The sequence below is a fragment of the Cantharellus anzutake genome (genome assembly GCF_015039405.1).
Source record: "Cantharellus anzutake strain C23 chromosome Unknown EI90scaffold_65, whole genome shotgun sequence".
NCBI classification, from domain to species: domain Eukaryota; kingdom Fungi; phylum Basidiomycota; class Agaricomycetes; order Cantharellales; family Hydnaceae; genus Cantharellus; species Cantharellus anzutake.
This window is the reverse complement of record NW_024067015.1, coordinates 469,725-486,590: the sequence shown is the minus strand read 5'-3', so window position 1 is coordinate 486,590 and position 16,866 is coordinate 469,725. Positions and strand designations below refer to the sequence as shown.

Genomic DNA, 16,866 nt, shown 5'->3' with positions numbered 1-16,866 from the left:
TCTTTTACGGAGAAGTTTTTGAAATTCCCCGGGTTCTCTAGGATTTCCCGGTGGATCTGGCTTTTCAAGTATCCAGATTTTATTGCCTCAATGAGGTCTTTTTCTTCGAATTGTTTTCGAAGGTTCTTTTCTGGAGTTATGATTTCTTCCAGATTTTGGGTGCTCCCCCCTAGAGTTTCCTCTAGGTTATCGCTCCCCCCTAGAGCTTCCTCTAGGGTGTTTTTCGCGCGTATCGCTGCGAGTCTCTTTTTCTCTGAGTTTTTACTCAGGGTACTGCTTAGTAGCAGTTCTTCGTATTCCTCGATTCTGTCGGGAATGATATCTTCTGCATTTTTGTCCAGGTGGATGTCCGCCGACACATAATCGTCGAAATGCAGATCCTCGTCCGTTGACGAGTCGTAGTATCTTGAGAGTGCATCTGCCACTTTGTTTTTGTGGCCTTCCACGTATTTTATTTCGCAATTGAAGCTTGCGAAAAAGGCTTGCCATCTCAGGTGTCTTCCTGAGTTGTGGTTTTTTCGCTTTGAAATATTCCAAAGCTTTGTGGTCCGTGATTACTGTGAATTCACGGCCTCCCATGAGGTCGTCTTGCCATCTCATGAGCGCTTCGAGGACACCCAGTGCCTCGAGCTTGTAGGCGAAGTACCTACGTTGTGTGTTGGTGAACTTTTTGGACATGAATGCGGCCGGGCGGCAAGTCTGCCACCTTTCGCCTTGTCCAATTAATGCACCCATGCCCGCTGGGCATGCGTCTGTTATGACCCAGACGTGGAGTTTGGTCCTCTCTTCTTCTGAGAGGCTTTCCGGTGGGTTCCACTGGACGGGCTTCAGGATCGGAGCCCTACATGCTAGACGTTTGATTTCGTCGAAGCATTTCTGGTGGAGTGGTGTCCACCTGAATGTCTGCTTGTTTGAGCAGATTGTTTGCAGTGGTCCTGTGTAACCGCTGACGTTTGGCATGAATATCGATAGATATTCTACCATTCCCAGGAATTTTAGGACTCCTGTGTGGTCTGCTGGCTCTCGCCAGTTGCGGATTTTTTCCATTTTATCCGCTTGAGCGTGGATGCCCTGTTCGTCCACTCGGCTTCCTAGAACGTCTAGGATTGGGGCAAATGGCTGGAATTTTTTCCGGCTTATGTAGAATTTCGCCCCTTTTAGGCGAGTGAATAACCACAATAGTGCTTTATTGTGGTTTTCCACCGAGCTTGTGCTGGTGAATATATCGTCGAACCAGACGTGTAGGCGTCTGCCTACTTCTCCTCGTAGTTCCCAGGTCAGTGCACGCTGGAAGGTGCAGGGAGCGTTGCAGTCTCCTTGCTGCATCGTGTTCGAGTTGTACGTCCCGTGGGGCGTGGAGAATGTTGTCCTATGGACGTCATCTGGATCCACGCATATTTGTTCGTACGCGTCCGACATATCGATCTTTGATCGGTATGTTGCTCTGGCAACTGATTCCTGGATCAGTCGCATGTCTGGCATTGGTGTGACGTCGAGGATCGTGTTTGAGTTACGGTTCCTTGCATCTATTACCGTGCGCAAAGATCCATCTGCTTTGCGGATGCACAGTAGCGGGCATGCTCGCTCGCTGTTCGCGGGATACCACCATCCTGCTTTTACATAGCGATCTATTTTGGTCGCTAGTGCTTCCTGCAGTGCTGCGGGACATCTCGGGGTGTTTTCCCGAAATTTCTTGTTCGGATCCTTCAACGGGATTCGATGGTTCACTTCCCTCAGGGGAGGCATTTCTAATGGCGCTGGCGCCATTATGGTTTCAAATTTTTCTCTCCACCACTCCCTGAGTATTTCGAACTCGGGGTTGTTCATGGAGAGACCTTCCAGGTGTGGTACGTCTGGAAGTTCTAGTCCTTCCGGACTAGGATTGGGCCAACCTTCAGGGTATTTTCTTGTGATTACCCTGAGGTGTGTTTCAGTCCCGCCTCCCTGTCAGGGGGGCTTCTTTTTTGGTTGTTCTCGGGCTCTTGCTCGAGTTTTCCCTCCGTGTGATCTCGTCACACGGTCTTCGCTTATTCCAAGGGTGTCTATGTTGCCCTTGTTCGCCGTTCTCACTTTGTGGGACCGGAAGTCTAAGCTTACCTGGTTTTTGTTTAACCAGGGGGCGCCGAAGATGGCGTCGTACCTGTCGATGTTAATTACATCGAAGTAGTGTTTTTCTACGTGGCTGTTGATCTCAACGTCCACGTTAGTTCCGAACAGGATCTGTGATCTTGTTCCTTTTGTCCCCATTTGGAGGACGACTGGGTTCTCCAGTTGAAGGATTGGGATGTGGACCACGCGGACAAAGTCCGGCGATAAAGCGTCCGTTTCGGCTCCACTATCGAATAGCGCATAGGCTTTTATGCCTGCTATTTTTATGTGAGCCGTTAGCATTCTCTTTGTTGAGAGCGGTCTGTTTACGGGGTATTTTCCCGCGTCTTTTGAGATGCGGAATTTCGCATCAAATAAAGGGGACTGGGTTTCGATGGACTTTTGGTCCTTCTTCCCTTTGTCCTTGTTTTCCTTGGGTACTTTGGTGTATTTCCCCAAGGCGTCTTTTCTTGGTGCTTCCACCAAGGCTTCGGCGACTTTTTCGTCTGCCGTGTTTTCTAACTGGTGTGCTACAGCCAGTTTGATTTTATAATTTATGTCATCGTGGTCGACGACTGACATTGGGCCCATTCTTATGGTCCCAACGTTGACTTCCTCACCCTCTGAGTCAGGTGAGTATTGAGGTCCTTCGTATGGGTCCTCCACTTCGAAGCTTGATGCTTCGGAGTTACCAGAGTTGTTCTCTGGTTTCTCATCTGATGAGCTTTTTGACTCTTCATCTGTTGAGTTCGCGATTTCCATGGCAGCTATACGCCTTGGTTTTTCATCGCTCGTTATATTGTGTCTTGGGCAGTCTTTCGTTTGCCCTATTTTGCCGCATTTGCCGCAAATTGGAACTGACTTTTGGTCAGTTTTCCTCGAGTTTTTCGAGGATGTATCCTCTTTCCATCTGGGTTTCAGCTCTTCCGCTTTCTTTCCTGACGGGAGGGCTTTGCCGCGGCTCGTTGTTGCCGTGGTGGTTGTTCGGGTATAGTACCCTGATTTGTAGGCTGAAGACATCTTCAGCCCGTCAATTATCTCGTCTACACGAGATATTGCTTTTAACATCTCCTCGTTTGAGGAGAAGTCTGCTCTGATTCTATCATGAGCAATCATTTCCCTCTTCCATTCGAGGGGAATGTAGTTTAAGAACCTGGCGTTAAAGGACGCCTGGTCTGGCGGCGTCACCATTTGGGACGCTGCTTTTGACAGTTCTAAGTAGAACTGTTTTAGGCCTTTTTCCGCTTCGTATTTGACGTTGCGGTATTTCTTTGTCGCGTTCAATGCGGCGGAGGCTTTGATGAAGGTTCTCATCAATATGTTGAGAACCTCGAGGAACATGCCCTCGTCTCCTCTGAGGAGAGTTTCGTCTCGGAGTCTAATTCCGAGGTCAAATGCGGGTCCCCCTAATCCACGAATCAAGCAGTCCAGGTGGACTTCGTCGAATTGGGGACCTTTGCATCCTCGCGAGGCGAGGAATCCCAGTAGTTCTGTGAACCACTGCCAGAACGATTCCATGTCGTTCTCCCTGACCATTTCTTGTCAGGGAATGCTGGCCCATTCTTTAGGGCTTCTGGCTTCACTCCTTCTGGGTAGGGAGTGAGTATTCTCACTTCGGCCATTCTTATGGCCTTTTCGTACCATTTCTCCAGGTACTCTTCTTGCTCCCCTGCCTTCGCGGGGTCGCTGTCCAATGGAGATCTCTCCTTTGGGGGGTTTTCACTGGGGGGAATCTTTCTCGCAGCATTTCTTTGGTTTCAGGCGAATTCGCCTGAAGTTGTATTTGTATTCTCTCATTGTTTTGAGAGGGTATGAATGCGTTACCTCTCTGTTCGAGAGGTCCGTCATAATTGGATGTTTGGCCGAACCTTTGGTACGTGCCAATTCTCCTTCTGATCTCTGAACGATGTCTTCTCTCGGCATCGTCTTCTCCTATCCTTGGGAGAAGGATCTCCTTAGCGTCTCTGTCGAGTCGCTGGTGATATTCCAGTGTGCTTTCACTGGTGGTTCTTTTCGTGAATTTTTCACGAGTTCTATTTATGTCCTGGACCGTGGTCCAGGGGTGTTTATTTGTTTCCTCACTTTTTTGTGAGGAGTTTATTTCCTTCAGCAAATCTGTTTGTTCGCTGATTTTTTCTGTCAACGCGTCGATTGCGTTGGCCATTCTTTCTAGAGTTATCTCTAGACGAGCCGTGCTATTATGGTTCGTTTCCTCGATCTTTTTCTGGATCGAGTTTATCGCGTTTATTATGCGCAATTCCTGGTTTTCCAGGAGGAAGTTTGGTTGGGCGAGCAGTGACTCTCCCCAGTTGACATTTCCGCTTCTGGGAGTTCCAGAATGGGTTCTTGGAGTGAACACTCCACGCTCGCTTTGTTTTGGCGAGGCCATTGCGGAGGGTGCTTCCCTTTCATAGAGGGGTCTGTTCGCTGGTTTCTCCTTATTTTTACGTAAGGCTTCCTCAGCGAACTCCCTCATTTCAGTTCGCCTCCTCCTCATTATCTCGGAGACCTCCTCCGAAGTTGGCGACCTTGCCTTGTCTGGCATGGTGCGTGGGGGTGTAAACAGCAGAGGCTCTTTTGGAGCTTCCGCGCTCTGAGAGATCCTGCTCTCAGGGCATATTTTCACGCCTTCTCGGGCTTTCAGCCTGAGAAGAAGTTGATCTTCACTTTCCGTCCTCCACTCGGACGGAACCTGGAACAAGTCCAGTAGTTTTTCGGATAGCCGACGCGGGGTTTCTTCCCTTTGTTTCCCTTTGTCTGCCTTTAGGGCTTGACTTGGGGACGTGATTGGGAACTCTAGGGGATAGTGGGGCCCTGGGGTTTCCTGCGGCTCTATCCGATCAGCTTTTTGGGCTGATCGTTCGGCGCTTACGCGTTTTTCGCGCAAGTCGATTACCTCGTGAGGAGATAAGGGATCTTCCCCAGCTTGGGTTAGATCGGTTTGTTGTGGAGTTCTGGGGGTATTTTGCCCCGCACTTACTCCATGTAAGTTTCTAAAGTCTTCAGGGACCAGCCCTGAAGTGGTTGCTTTTCCCGGATCACGTTGATCCTTGTCGTCATCTGACGACGGCTTTTGGTTTGAATCTCCCATGATGGGAGATTGCGGTTTCTTAATAAACCGCTCGCTTCTTTTTAACGTCGCTGCAGATGCGACCTTGCCCTTGCGGGCATGTTTAGGTGCCATAAGCGCTTCCGAATCAGATGTTGAGATTTTATAGTTGTGGGTTGTGTTGTAAAACACACCTCATGCACTTAAAAAAGTGTGAGGTCTTTGGGGTTGCTCAGCACACAAAGCCGTAAGTGATACAAGATGATGTATTTTACGGTGGTGTGTAAGCGGTTACCCGGAGGTTCCCGCTTGTCCACGTGACTATATCTATCTAGTTTACATGTGACTCGGGGTTCGGGGCTATTGCCCTGACAGTGAGTGAGGCGTCTTAGTTCTGAATTAAGCTTTCCGGCTTTTATTTTAGCTGTTTTTCTAGCAAGGCATGTTACTGTGGTTATGAAGGTTTGGAATATGTTTTGGGGGCTATTGCTTCGTGCGCAATTGTCTAGGGCTTCATTGCCTATGGTTTCAATCTCGCTTAGGAATTTTTGGTCATTGGTGAAGTATAGGGGAATGGCCCATTGGCCTTTACCGATTTTGGGAGCTTGGTTATCATGGAGTTCGAGGGAGATGAGTTGGTGGTCGGCAGTGGGGAGGTCGGGGTTCAGTATATCCCAGGTGAGGGCTTTTTCTCTTATGGCATCGGAGGCATATATCCTGTCAATTCTGGACAGGGATGATCCGGAGGAGTGGCCGAAGGTGAAGTTTTTCGCGGGGGCTGGGTGAGTAGCTCTCCAACTGTCTGAGAGGGCTTTGGAGGATATGAGGTTTCGGAAGGCCATTACTGTCGCTTCTGGGTCTGGGTGGGGGGGAACTCTATCAATGGCTTCTTCTACCATGTTTAGGTCGCCGAGCATGATGTCTATCTCAGTACCGACAAGATTTTGGTTCAATTCGGCCCAGAAGCGGGTGTTATTATTGCTAGAGTTAGTGGGGGCGTATATGGCGAGTATTTTTATTGGGGAGTTTTTAGGCCATTCAACCTCCGTGAGGAGGGCACGGCCGGGTATTACATCTTTTGTGGAGGGGGGATTTGTTTTAACTGTTTTCTTATTGATAATTATGGCGACTCCTCCTGAGCGTGAGTGATCCGAGTTGAAGGAGTGGAAAATATCCCACTCAGCGCCATATGTGTTGTTAAGGTAGGATTGTTGTGAGATGTTGGCGTGGGTTTCGGAGAGGCATAGGATGCCGAGGTTCTCAAGTTTCATTTTTCTCAGGATGGATGGCCACTTGTATCTGGTTGAGGGGCTGTTAGCCCCTTTGATGTTTAGGGCACCGATTCTTAGGTTGGAGGAGTCCTTGGGTGGGGTGGGGTAACCTCCTCTCAGGCACAGAGGGGGGGTTGTTGGGGTCCGTTTTCGGTTCATCGTCCCCCTTCCTTGGACAGTCGGAAAATGGGATAACCTGCAGTCCTCTGGGGGCGAAGGGAGCGGCCATTTACCAGCTGAGCTAAGACCAGGACATTGGGGATCCTTAGAGTTTATCGTTGGGTTTATGTGGGTACTGGCGGTTGTTTTCGCGCACACTCCTGGTTGCCAGCCATTGGAGAGAGCTGGGTTTGTTTTTGGGGGAGGCTAGCATGCTTTCCTGTCGCCTTTCAGCCCAGTAGATTTGGGCATGCTAGTAGCATTAACGGATGGGAGGTTTCTTTATTATTTATTATTAGTTGTCGCAGCCGTATATAAGTGCCGAGAGTCTCGTAGAGCGCGACATTGCTTTTCGGGGCAGGAGGTTTGGACAAGATCGCAGCTACTGAGGCCACGATACTGTCTGTTATAGCGGTACTGACCTGGCTATTCTCAACACTCACGGGTATAGCGGGTTTGGACGGGAATGAGGTTAGTTTCCTTCTTTTGGCCAGAGATAAACATGAGAGAGGACTGTATATTTTTAGGGGAGAGGAAAAGAATGAAGGGAAATGAAATGCGGCCATGATATATTTACAGGTAGTTAGCAGCTGATTGGGGGGCCGGACTACATTCCCTCCTGTTTAAAGGTTGGGGAAGGAGGAGGAGAAGAGGGCTTGGCTGGGATTTTACGGTGGGACAGAGATTAGGACCAGGCATGGTTGCCGGGGCCTAGGCCTCTTCCTTTTCCTCTGCCTCTTCCGTGGGGTTTCCAGTTGTGGTTGGGTGGGGGGGACTGGGGAGTTGAGGGGCCCGGTTCTGGCTTTCCAGCAGATGGGTTGAGCTCGCGCCATGCATAGTGGTCATGGATCGGGCAGACAGAGAAGATGTGGTCAATGGCCTTGCATGTGTGGCGATAGGTTGGACCACCGACAGCGCGGCCATTTCCGGTTGTGTCGCCCGAGAAGGTTGAGAGTTTGAAGAGGCCAGTCCATTGGTCATGTATGTTGTTCATAGTTCCTGGGGCACAGTCCGTGACGCGGAAGAAGGGGGATGGAAGGTGGATCTCCCACATCGATGCGTCGATGTTGGTTGGGGGATCCTGCGTTCTGTCGCGGTGAGACGGGAGAGGTGGGTGGCAGGGCCATATCCTCTTGGAGTTGCAACACAGCTGTTGGCAATCCTCGCGATATCATCCTTGTCGATGTTAGCTTTTTCGAGGAAAGTTTTGAATATCGAGTTTGGTTCTTGGATTTTCTGGGATACCGCATCGGCGACAACTGCGCTTTCATCGAGGTTTGCACCTAAGTCTTTAAGGGTCACGACATAGCTTGTCGGGCAATAGGTGGCCAGCTCAATGGCAATAAAGCAGATAGAGCGGCTCATCCAGAGGTGTCTGGTCACCAGAAGGTGGGCATGGGAGGGGTGGAGACCTTCGATTAGGAAGCCCCAGGGTGCCCCCGCGGGGTCATATCCTTTGGCAATGGGGGGGCAGACCTTGATGAAGGGGGTGGATAAGGGGAAGGCTCTGGTTAGGAAGATTGTGAGGTCGTTCCTCGTTTTGTGGTCGTTCTCAGGACTATGTTTAGCATCGAGGGGGTAGATTAGGATTGCTCTCGGAGTCGTAATCCACTGGTTGAAGCAGGTTTCATCAATGTTTGCTAGGATGCGAGCTGGGCGGGCTCCGTGGGCACGGAAGTTGGCCAGCTCTCCCGTGAGGTCGATGTAGTTATAATCTGGGTTGTCATCTAGGGGTCTCAGAGCGGTGGCAGTGGCCTGTGCAGGGGCGTCCATGGGCGCAGGGGAGCGAGTTAAGTGGGGAGGGTCGGTTGAGCTGTTGGTATCAGTTGTAGCCGGATTTGGGTGGATGTTAGCGGGTAACGTTGTGGCTACTGGGGTATTGTAGTTTGCAAGGAAAGGGTCGTCGGTGTTAGCAGGGACCCGGAACATAACACGGGGTGGGGCAAGAGTAGGGCCTTGGATTTTTGCAGATTCCGGGGACCGGAGGCGTTTCAGAGTTTCAGATGTAGAACTTGTGAGAGCCTGGGGGCGGGGAGGCGTGGTAATGGGGGGGCACGTGTGGTTGCTGAGTGATATAGGGAGCGTAGAGAATTGGGGGTTCGCCCCGGGGATGGGGTCATTCCCGAGGGTGTGAGCTATCATATCCACATCGAACACGCTGGTCACCGTTGGAGTGTTTTGCAGTGCGTGGTGGGTTGGGCTAGGTGGTGGGGGAGGGGTAGTACGTGCACCTGCGGCATGGGAGGGAACCACTACATAATGTAGTTGTTAGTAGTTATTTAGGAGTCGCTCTCGGGTAACACACGTTTCTGGTGCACCTCCATTTTTACGAGAGTGGGACGAGAGGCACTTGGTAGTGCTTCATGGCTCTTTTAGGCCTAATCCTTTTCGGGATTACCCGGGGTACTGGGGAACTACATCCGTTTGACGGGAGGTACATCCATAGGTACCCGACTCCTAGCCCCTTCTCGGACCAGTGCCCATTGGCATAATAGCCTTGTAGGGGGCTACTGGGTCGCTTTCAGGGGACTTTTTGGCCTCAGATTTTGAGGCCGATGTTCTTCCGTAATAGGAAGGTAGTGGTTCCCCCCCTCATCTTACTTGTCTTCATGGCATTTTTTAAGGTAGGCGACATACAGAAGTTATGACTATTACGGTAAGTTCCGATCAGTTCATTTGTGTGGCTGTGACGGCAAAAATCCTTGGTGTCCATGTGACCTGGGGTTTTTTGTCTCATCTCTATATCTTGCAGCAGCTACACAAGCTACATGAGTTAATAGTGGGGCTTAAAATGCCTCCACCAAAGAGCTTTTTGTCGGCTCTGACCCAACCATTCCGTGGGCATGTGATTAGTGACCCCAATGAATTGTGGCTAGATTGAATTGACTTTCCATAAATGGAAGCTCACGTGCTCTCAGAGCGGCAAGAAGTTTCCAAAGTACTTGGATAGAAAATGGAAATTCAGTGAATGGAAACATATTGGAGGCTTAGTGAATTCACAGAAAAAAATCACATTTCATTTTGACCTGAGAGAAACCAAGGAGTTGTAGAATAGGTCCTCCTACACCACTTCCAGGATTTATTTAGTACCCTAGGGGGTTGTGGTGAGGATGAGTGTTGATATGCATGAACGAACATATTTGCTTCTGGATAGTCATAACTTCTGTATGTTGCCTACCTTACAACAACCATCCAACAGCTGATGAAAATGATGTGGTGGTACTTTATGGATTATATGAGACACATTTGACAATTTCGATGATGTGGTAAGTGTAGAAAGGACCATATCTGAGGGCAGTGGAACAGAGTGACTATTGACTAATTATGAAAGTTGACATGGGCAAACCATGGCATCAGGAAACCTCCAAGGCTGATTTTAAAATTGAAAAGGAAAAAAGAGGGAAGATTCCCCATGAACATCTCTGTCAGGGCAATAGCCCTGAACCCTGAGTCTTATGTAACAAGGGTGTACTTAGAGTCATGTGGTTAAGTGGCAACTTCTGGTTACCACTTAACACTACTGTAAAATACACACCATTGTAACACTTATGGACTGGTGTGCTGAGCAACCCCAAAGACCTCACACTTTTTTAAGTGTATGAGGTGTGTTTAAAAATAAACACAAACCACAAACTCATACAACATCTTTGCCCTTCTGACTTGGTAGCACCCATGGCACCAAAACATGCCCACAAGGGCAAGGTCACCTCTGCAGCGACAATAAAAAAGAATGGAGATTCACAACAAAAGTCATTGTCAGATGAAAGACATGGGGAAATATCCTGTGAACAGACCGCTCTCTACTAAGAGAACGTTGACAGCCCACATCAAAATAGCAGGCATAAAAGCCTATGTGCTATTCGACAGTGGGGCAGAAACTGATGCAATATTGCCAGACTTTGTCCGTGCAGTCCACACCCCAATTCTCCAGTTGGAGAATCCAGTCATCCTCCAAATGGGGACAAAAGGAACAAGATCAAAAATCTTGCTTGGAACGAATGTGGACATCGAGATCAACATTGACAGATATGATGCCATATTTGGTGCCCCCTGGTTGAATAAAAACCAGGTAAATTTAGACTTCCGATCTCACAAAGTGAGAATGGCATCCAAGGGCAACATAGACACCCTTGGAGTCGGTGAAGACTGTGTGATGAGATCGCATGGGTGGAAAACTCGAGCAAGGACTTGAGAACTGCCAAGAAAAAAGCCCCAGGTTTAACCCTAATGTTCCTGATGTCAGCTCATCAGAGCCATCATTGAAGGGAGTCAGTGAATCTGGCTGCACCAGTTGATGTTCAGCATCATCCATGACCACCTCCTGAGCTTCAGCACAAGTCATGAAGCATCCAGTATCCAGGTAGTAGAAAGTTTGGCTTAGACAATGTCTCTCCACCAGCTTGAGGTTAGATGGGACTTTGTTGGATTGGGGGGGGGCCAGGCCATACAAGCCGGAATTCATAGGCATCCCTATCCTCAGCACCAGGCAATGGTCCAGGTGTGTCTTCCCATCTGGGCCAGTCGAGGAACCATGGGACTTCAGTCCCTGGGGCCAATGGGAGCCAATAACCGTGAGCTGCCTCAACATGTTCGTTCAGATCCAATTCTTCAAACAATCCATTCTTAATTACGCAACACAGCAGCTGACAAGCAAGGTATACAGCAACCTCAGGTGAACTCACCATTGATCAATCATCAGTTGAGTTTTCTTCAAGGAAGATTCCTTTCGGATGTTCAAACCAGGATATCTTACATCCTTCTTGGACCTCTCCTTCCATCAGGTGTTCATGGATCCGGGTGTAATTGACAAAGGCTATAAGGAGGGAGATGATTCAGAGTATGTAGGTATAACGAGAAAGGATGTTGCCAGGGAATGAATTGAAAGGCAAAGATGTGACTGTCTAGTTTGTACTTGCTGCCCGACCTGGACTTGACCTTGTATATTACATCCCTTAGTTCGCTAGGCAATCGTAATTTTGTGAGGGCCTCAGCCTTGAGCGCAGCAGCCTTTGAAGCCTCCCAACATTCCACCAATGGGGACAGAGATCGAGGTGGAACGTTCTGGTTCCCATTCTCTCTCAGTACTTCAGCCTTGTTGAGATGATGATTCTCAGGTAACAAGAGCCATAATCAATCCAGAGATCGAACACCAGATCTTATGTGGTGCAGAGCTACATAGGAGAATGTCAGGTTGAGTGGTCCCAGCTGCCCGTTTGACCACATGGGATCAGATGGGGCTCTCATGAAGGGTGCAGATGATACTTCAGCTGCCTCGAGGCCTGGGCAGTCTCGTCTGTGTTTGTCTGTGATCACAATGAAGTTACATGGGGCGGGCCTGCAGCTCATACTTGCCAGTCCAAGAGACATTGTCAGTTAGATTCATTGATGGGATTGCAAAAACGATGGAGATGGAGGATGATTGAAGTGTAACCTGATCACATGCCGCTAATCGGCTTCATGCGAGTACCCGATCAGGAAGTGGGCGCTTATTCACATCTGCTCAGGCTGTCAGGGCATACACCCTGACCTAGCCCATACCCGCATCCACACCCACACTTGCACCCACACCTGTGCCCACACCCAGCTGTTGCACTTCCTGCACGTGCCCTGTGCCGGATGCTCTGTGTGGCCGGATGCCCCGGGCCCTGGGTCTTGGGTCTCATGTGACTTCTGGATATCCACGGAAGTTTTCGATCTATTGTGACCACTGTGGGAAGATGAGAAGTTAACTTCCTTCTCATCTCTGACCCACAGTAGGATTGTGCCCTGGATAGGGCTGGCTAGACTTGAGGCTGTGGGCCATAGGGGAGGGTCATGGGGACCTGGGAGTCGTCCCCTGACACAGGCCCAACTTCAATCTGTACCTTCCGAGGATCTCAGGGGCATTTTGGAGGTCTCTCTCGGTTGCCCACATGTCTTCTTGTGCCCCATATCCCTTCCATCTTACCCTATACAGGAGTTTCCCTTTCCGCTTCCTGTGCCCCACCACCTCTTCTACCTCAAACTCTTCTGAGGCTTTGATATCGTCTCTGGGGTTGGATAGTAACGGTCTTGAGATGTCACTGGAGGAACGATAAGGCCTCAGGTGCGCTACATTCACCACATTATGCATAGGGTAGGAGTTGGGGAGTTTTAATCAGTAGGCATTCTTATTTATCACTTCCATCACCTCGAATGGCCCAATACGTCTCTGCATTAGCTTCTGCCCTGTGCCCTTCACTTCCAGGAGGTTGAGCTTATGAGGTTCGATCAGTACTAAGTCTCCCACTTCATATGTTACGCTCCGGTGTTTGGCGTTGTGTGCCCTGACTTGACGCAGTTGTGCCAGATGGATCGCTTCCCATGCCCATCTTCTGCATACGTTCAACGCATCCACTCTTTCTTCTGCTTTGACGTTGAGGGACTCTTCAGGAATGAGGAATGAGCTAGGCAGGCGGGGTCAGAAACCCATCAATAGCATAGCAGGGGCTTCTCCTGTAGTAGTATGAGGGCTATTATTGTACGCTAACATCAGAACATCCAAGAATTCATGCCAGTCGTCCCTGTCCTTATTGACATAAGCTCATAGCATAACTTCCAATTGCTGGTTCATTATCTCTGTCTGTCCATCTGTTTGTGGGTGCACAGCTGAAGACATCGCCAGCTTAGTGTCGAAGTGATGCACTAAGGATGACCAGAACGTCGAGAGAAAATGAGGGTCCCGATTGCTGACTATTACCACAGGTAACCCCACATGTTTAATTACATGGCACCATAGCAAATCTGCAGCACCTGTTGCATCTGTGGTTGAGGAACATGGGATAAAATGCCCATATCTCATGAACTTGTCTATCACTACCAAGATGGCATCTGGTTGAGTGGTCCCCTTAGGAGGAGGAAGTCCTGTCAAGAAATCCAAAGTTATTGTGTGATATGGCAAGTCTGGGACAGGCAAGGGCTTTAGCAGACCCAGCATTTTGCCTCTGTCATGCTTGATCTTCTGGCAGATGTCACAAGTTCCCACATACTGTCGAGTGTCCTTTCCAAGGTCCTTCCAGTAGCACTTAGATTTTAGGTGCTTGAGCATCCTTTCTATGCCCGTGTGAGCAGCCTCATGAGGAGTGTCATGAATTTCCTTGGGGATCGTGGTCCTCAGACTTCTTGGAACGCACAGGCATCAGTTGGTTTGTGGGTCATCTCAAAGTAGTAACCCTTCCTCTGACACTTGGTAGGCACTGCCTGCTACGCCACCGTTAAGGGTTTTGCGGTATATGTCCCTGAATTCCTCAGCTGTTCTTGGGGCTAGACCCAACCAGAGGCTTGTCATGCTCCTTTCCTCTTGACTTTCATCAACAGTATCCATATTATGTGATAGGTCCAACTTGTCCACAGTGTTTGACTGTGCCCTGGTAACCACAAAAACTCCTTTCACCGGGTCCTTGCACAGGTACATGCTCCAACTTTGGATAATGTCCTCCTGAGCCAGGCTGGTTTCCAGACTGAGTAACTCTTCCATGTTCGGGGATATCGCTTTCGGGGTCCGGGCCAGGTGTGACAAGGGGTCTACATTAGAATGTGTGAGGCCCGGACAGTGGACTATAGTCATCTTCAGGAATGCTGTGAAGACTAGACCCCATGCCGCTAGGCGACAATTGTAGTTTTTGAAAGTCCTTGCCCATTGCAGTGCTGCATGGTCCATGATTAGGAGTAGGTCCTTGCCTTCTATGAACGGTGTGAACCTGACTAGCGATTCCTTAGCTGCTAAGGCTTCTCTCTCAGTTGCCAAGTATTGCATCTTGGGGCCCTTGCATGTTCGACTCCAATACATGATGACTCTTTCCACCTGGACAGTAGATTCTTTGAAAACTGGCACCCACTGTGTAGGGAGGGGGCAGTCATCTTGCCTGGCATTCAGCTTCTTTACCAACTCAGGGACCCACTCCCATTGATCGTATGCGAGTTTTAACTTATTGTAGGTGTGCATCCCTTTGAGGTCCTTGATAGTCATCAGCTGTATCTGCTGTAACATACCTGCCAAGGCCATGTCAGACATGTCAGTATAGAGCCTATAACCCAACCCTTTCATGGGGTGTCCCCTGACTGGAGCTGTGGCCAGGGCATACTTCAGCAATGAGAAGGCTTGTTTGCATGGCTCGTGCCAGATCCAGGGTGCTGTCAGGGACAGCTCCAAAAGCGGTGAGGTCCCGGCGTGTGGGACTCAGTGGGACAAATACCGGCTATGCATAGTGGCCCTCCTGTTGCAGGGTGAGCGTCCCCAACCACTGAAGTGGGAGTTGGATTATCATTAAAGGGGAAAAGCTATGGTACTTACCTGAAGTGGGAAGTTGAGAAGAAGGCTGCTTCTTCTGTTCCCACCCCAGGCACTATTATATACATGTGGCTAGGGTCACGTGGAGGAAGCCACGTCATCTCTGCACACAGCCACACCTCCCTGGGTGTCTCCGTGGGAGATCCCGGAGGTGGCCACTCAGTAGGTGGGAGTGTGCACGGTGCATGCAGCGATCAGGGGGGCGGGGTTAGGTATGTAGTGGTACATGGAGAAAGGGAAATCAACTGTAGAATAGAAATAGAGAGAAAGGGGGAAAATGGGAAAGGAGGGATGGGGAGTGATAGCGGGGGAAGTGCAGTAGTGCAGTACGGTGCAGGGTGCAGCGTGGGGTCAGGTGGGTGTGCCCTGACAGGTGCCCCATCCTTCAATAAGTCGAAAAGGGGTCTGGCAATGAGTGAATATTGAGGTATGAACAATGAGAAGTAAACCACTATTCCAAGGAAGGTACACAGTGCCTTCCTGTTTTGGGGTTCTTCAATCTCCAGTAAGGCTTGTACCTTTTCCCTGTGAGTGGAGAGCCCTAGACAAGAAACTTTTTGGCCCAGTAGTAACAAGCTCTGGTATCCTAAGTGACACTTGGGCAGCGAAAGTGTGAGATTAGCCCTTTTTATGGCATCAAGGACTTGATCTATATGTGCCAAGTGCTGGGCAAAGGACATGGAGTATACTACAATGTCATCGATGTATACTAGGGCGAATTGCCACAGGAAAGGAGCTAGGACTTCCTGCATGACTCTTTGGAACACAGGCAGGCTGTTTCACCACCCAAAGGGCATCCTTGTGAATTGAAACAATCCATGATGGGTATGAAAAGCCGTCTTATCTCTTGATTCTTGATTGAACTCTAATTGCATAAACCCTGACAATGCATCGAAAGTTGACATATATTGGGAGCCAGAAAGTGTTGTAGTTTGAGTTGTCTCTTTCTTTCAATCTTCACTCTATAGATAGTCATGTGACTTTGGAGTCGACTTTATCCTTTCTACTTATTGTATCTAGGCTAAAGTCTACTCCAGGCAAGTCTTCCTGTATATTATCCTTTCTACTTATTGTATCTAGGCTAAAGTCTACTCCAGACTGCCCCAGGGCTGCTCACCTGAGTTACTACAGGTTATGAGCCCAGCCCATTAAAGGGCTGTTTCGAAATTTTCACTTTTGGGCTGAAAACCTCATCTTGTCATCAAACTTCTATCAATTCTCAGCTCTCTAGTGCTCTAGCCAACTCTTAACAGCCCCTGTCAACTTGAATCTGCCATAGCGCCCTGGGTTTTGCCTCGTTCGACGCCTAAGTCTGCCACGTCATTGGTCGCGTGTCGAACTCTAACACCACAAAATCTCGCATCGATCGGATCTTTCGTTCCTCTGGTACAGACCATTCTTTCTCTGGTCTTGATACTGCTCTAGCTCGTCAACGCTTGCACGAATCGCTGTCGTCTTTTGCCACGTCATTCTTCATTCGTCGAGCTTTAAGCGCCCAGATTTTCGTATCGATCGCATCATTAGTTCCGCCAACACAGACGATTCTTTTCTGGTCTTACTACTTCTGTAGCTCATCAGCGCTTGCACAAATCGTGTCGAAATTTATACCACATATAGCGCCAACAACGACCTTTCGTCTATCACGTTTTCGAACCGATCGAATTACCCATCCTTTCGAAAATCGTCCTTCAACATTATTGTGACTTTTAAAACGCTTACAGCACCTTAACGGGTCAACAGATTGCTCTAAAATCGATACACATCGTACTTCGCTTGACAATCTATCATCGTTCCCGGTTTCGCGACAATCGCACAATTTCCCCACCTGCTACAGTGAAAACTTGTTTTTCAACAAAGATTCACTCTAGTTATCTCATTTCTTCATCAATCGTTTCGAAATTGCTGCAAACGCTAGATCGATTGACAATGCCTCGTCGCTTTAAGTTTCACACCAATCGCCCAACTTGTTCAAATTCTATGAACACTTCTTC

At 49.1% G+C, this 16,866-nt stretch overlaps 1 protein-coding gene across 1 annotated transcript; it reads right to left on the bottom strand.

Annotated features, from left to right (window-relative positions):
• Positions 1-7,077: 7,077 nt before the first annotated feature.
• EI90DRAFT_3157654 (uncharacterized protein) lies at positions 7,078-9,149 on the bottom strand. The gene is made up of 2 exons (XM_039066126.1): positions 8,873-9,149; positions 7,078-8,819 (listed from the first exon to the last, which is right to left on the bottom strand). Exons 1-2 carry the CDS (start codon positions 8,889-8,891, stop codon positions 7,558-7,560), a joined length of 1,281 nt encoding a protein of 426 aa, XP_038911234.1. The 5' UTR covers positions 8,892-9,149; the 3' UTR covers positions 7,078-7,557.
• Between the last annotated feature and the right edge of the window lie 7,717 nt (positions 9,150-16,866).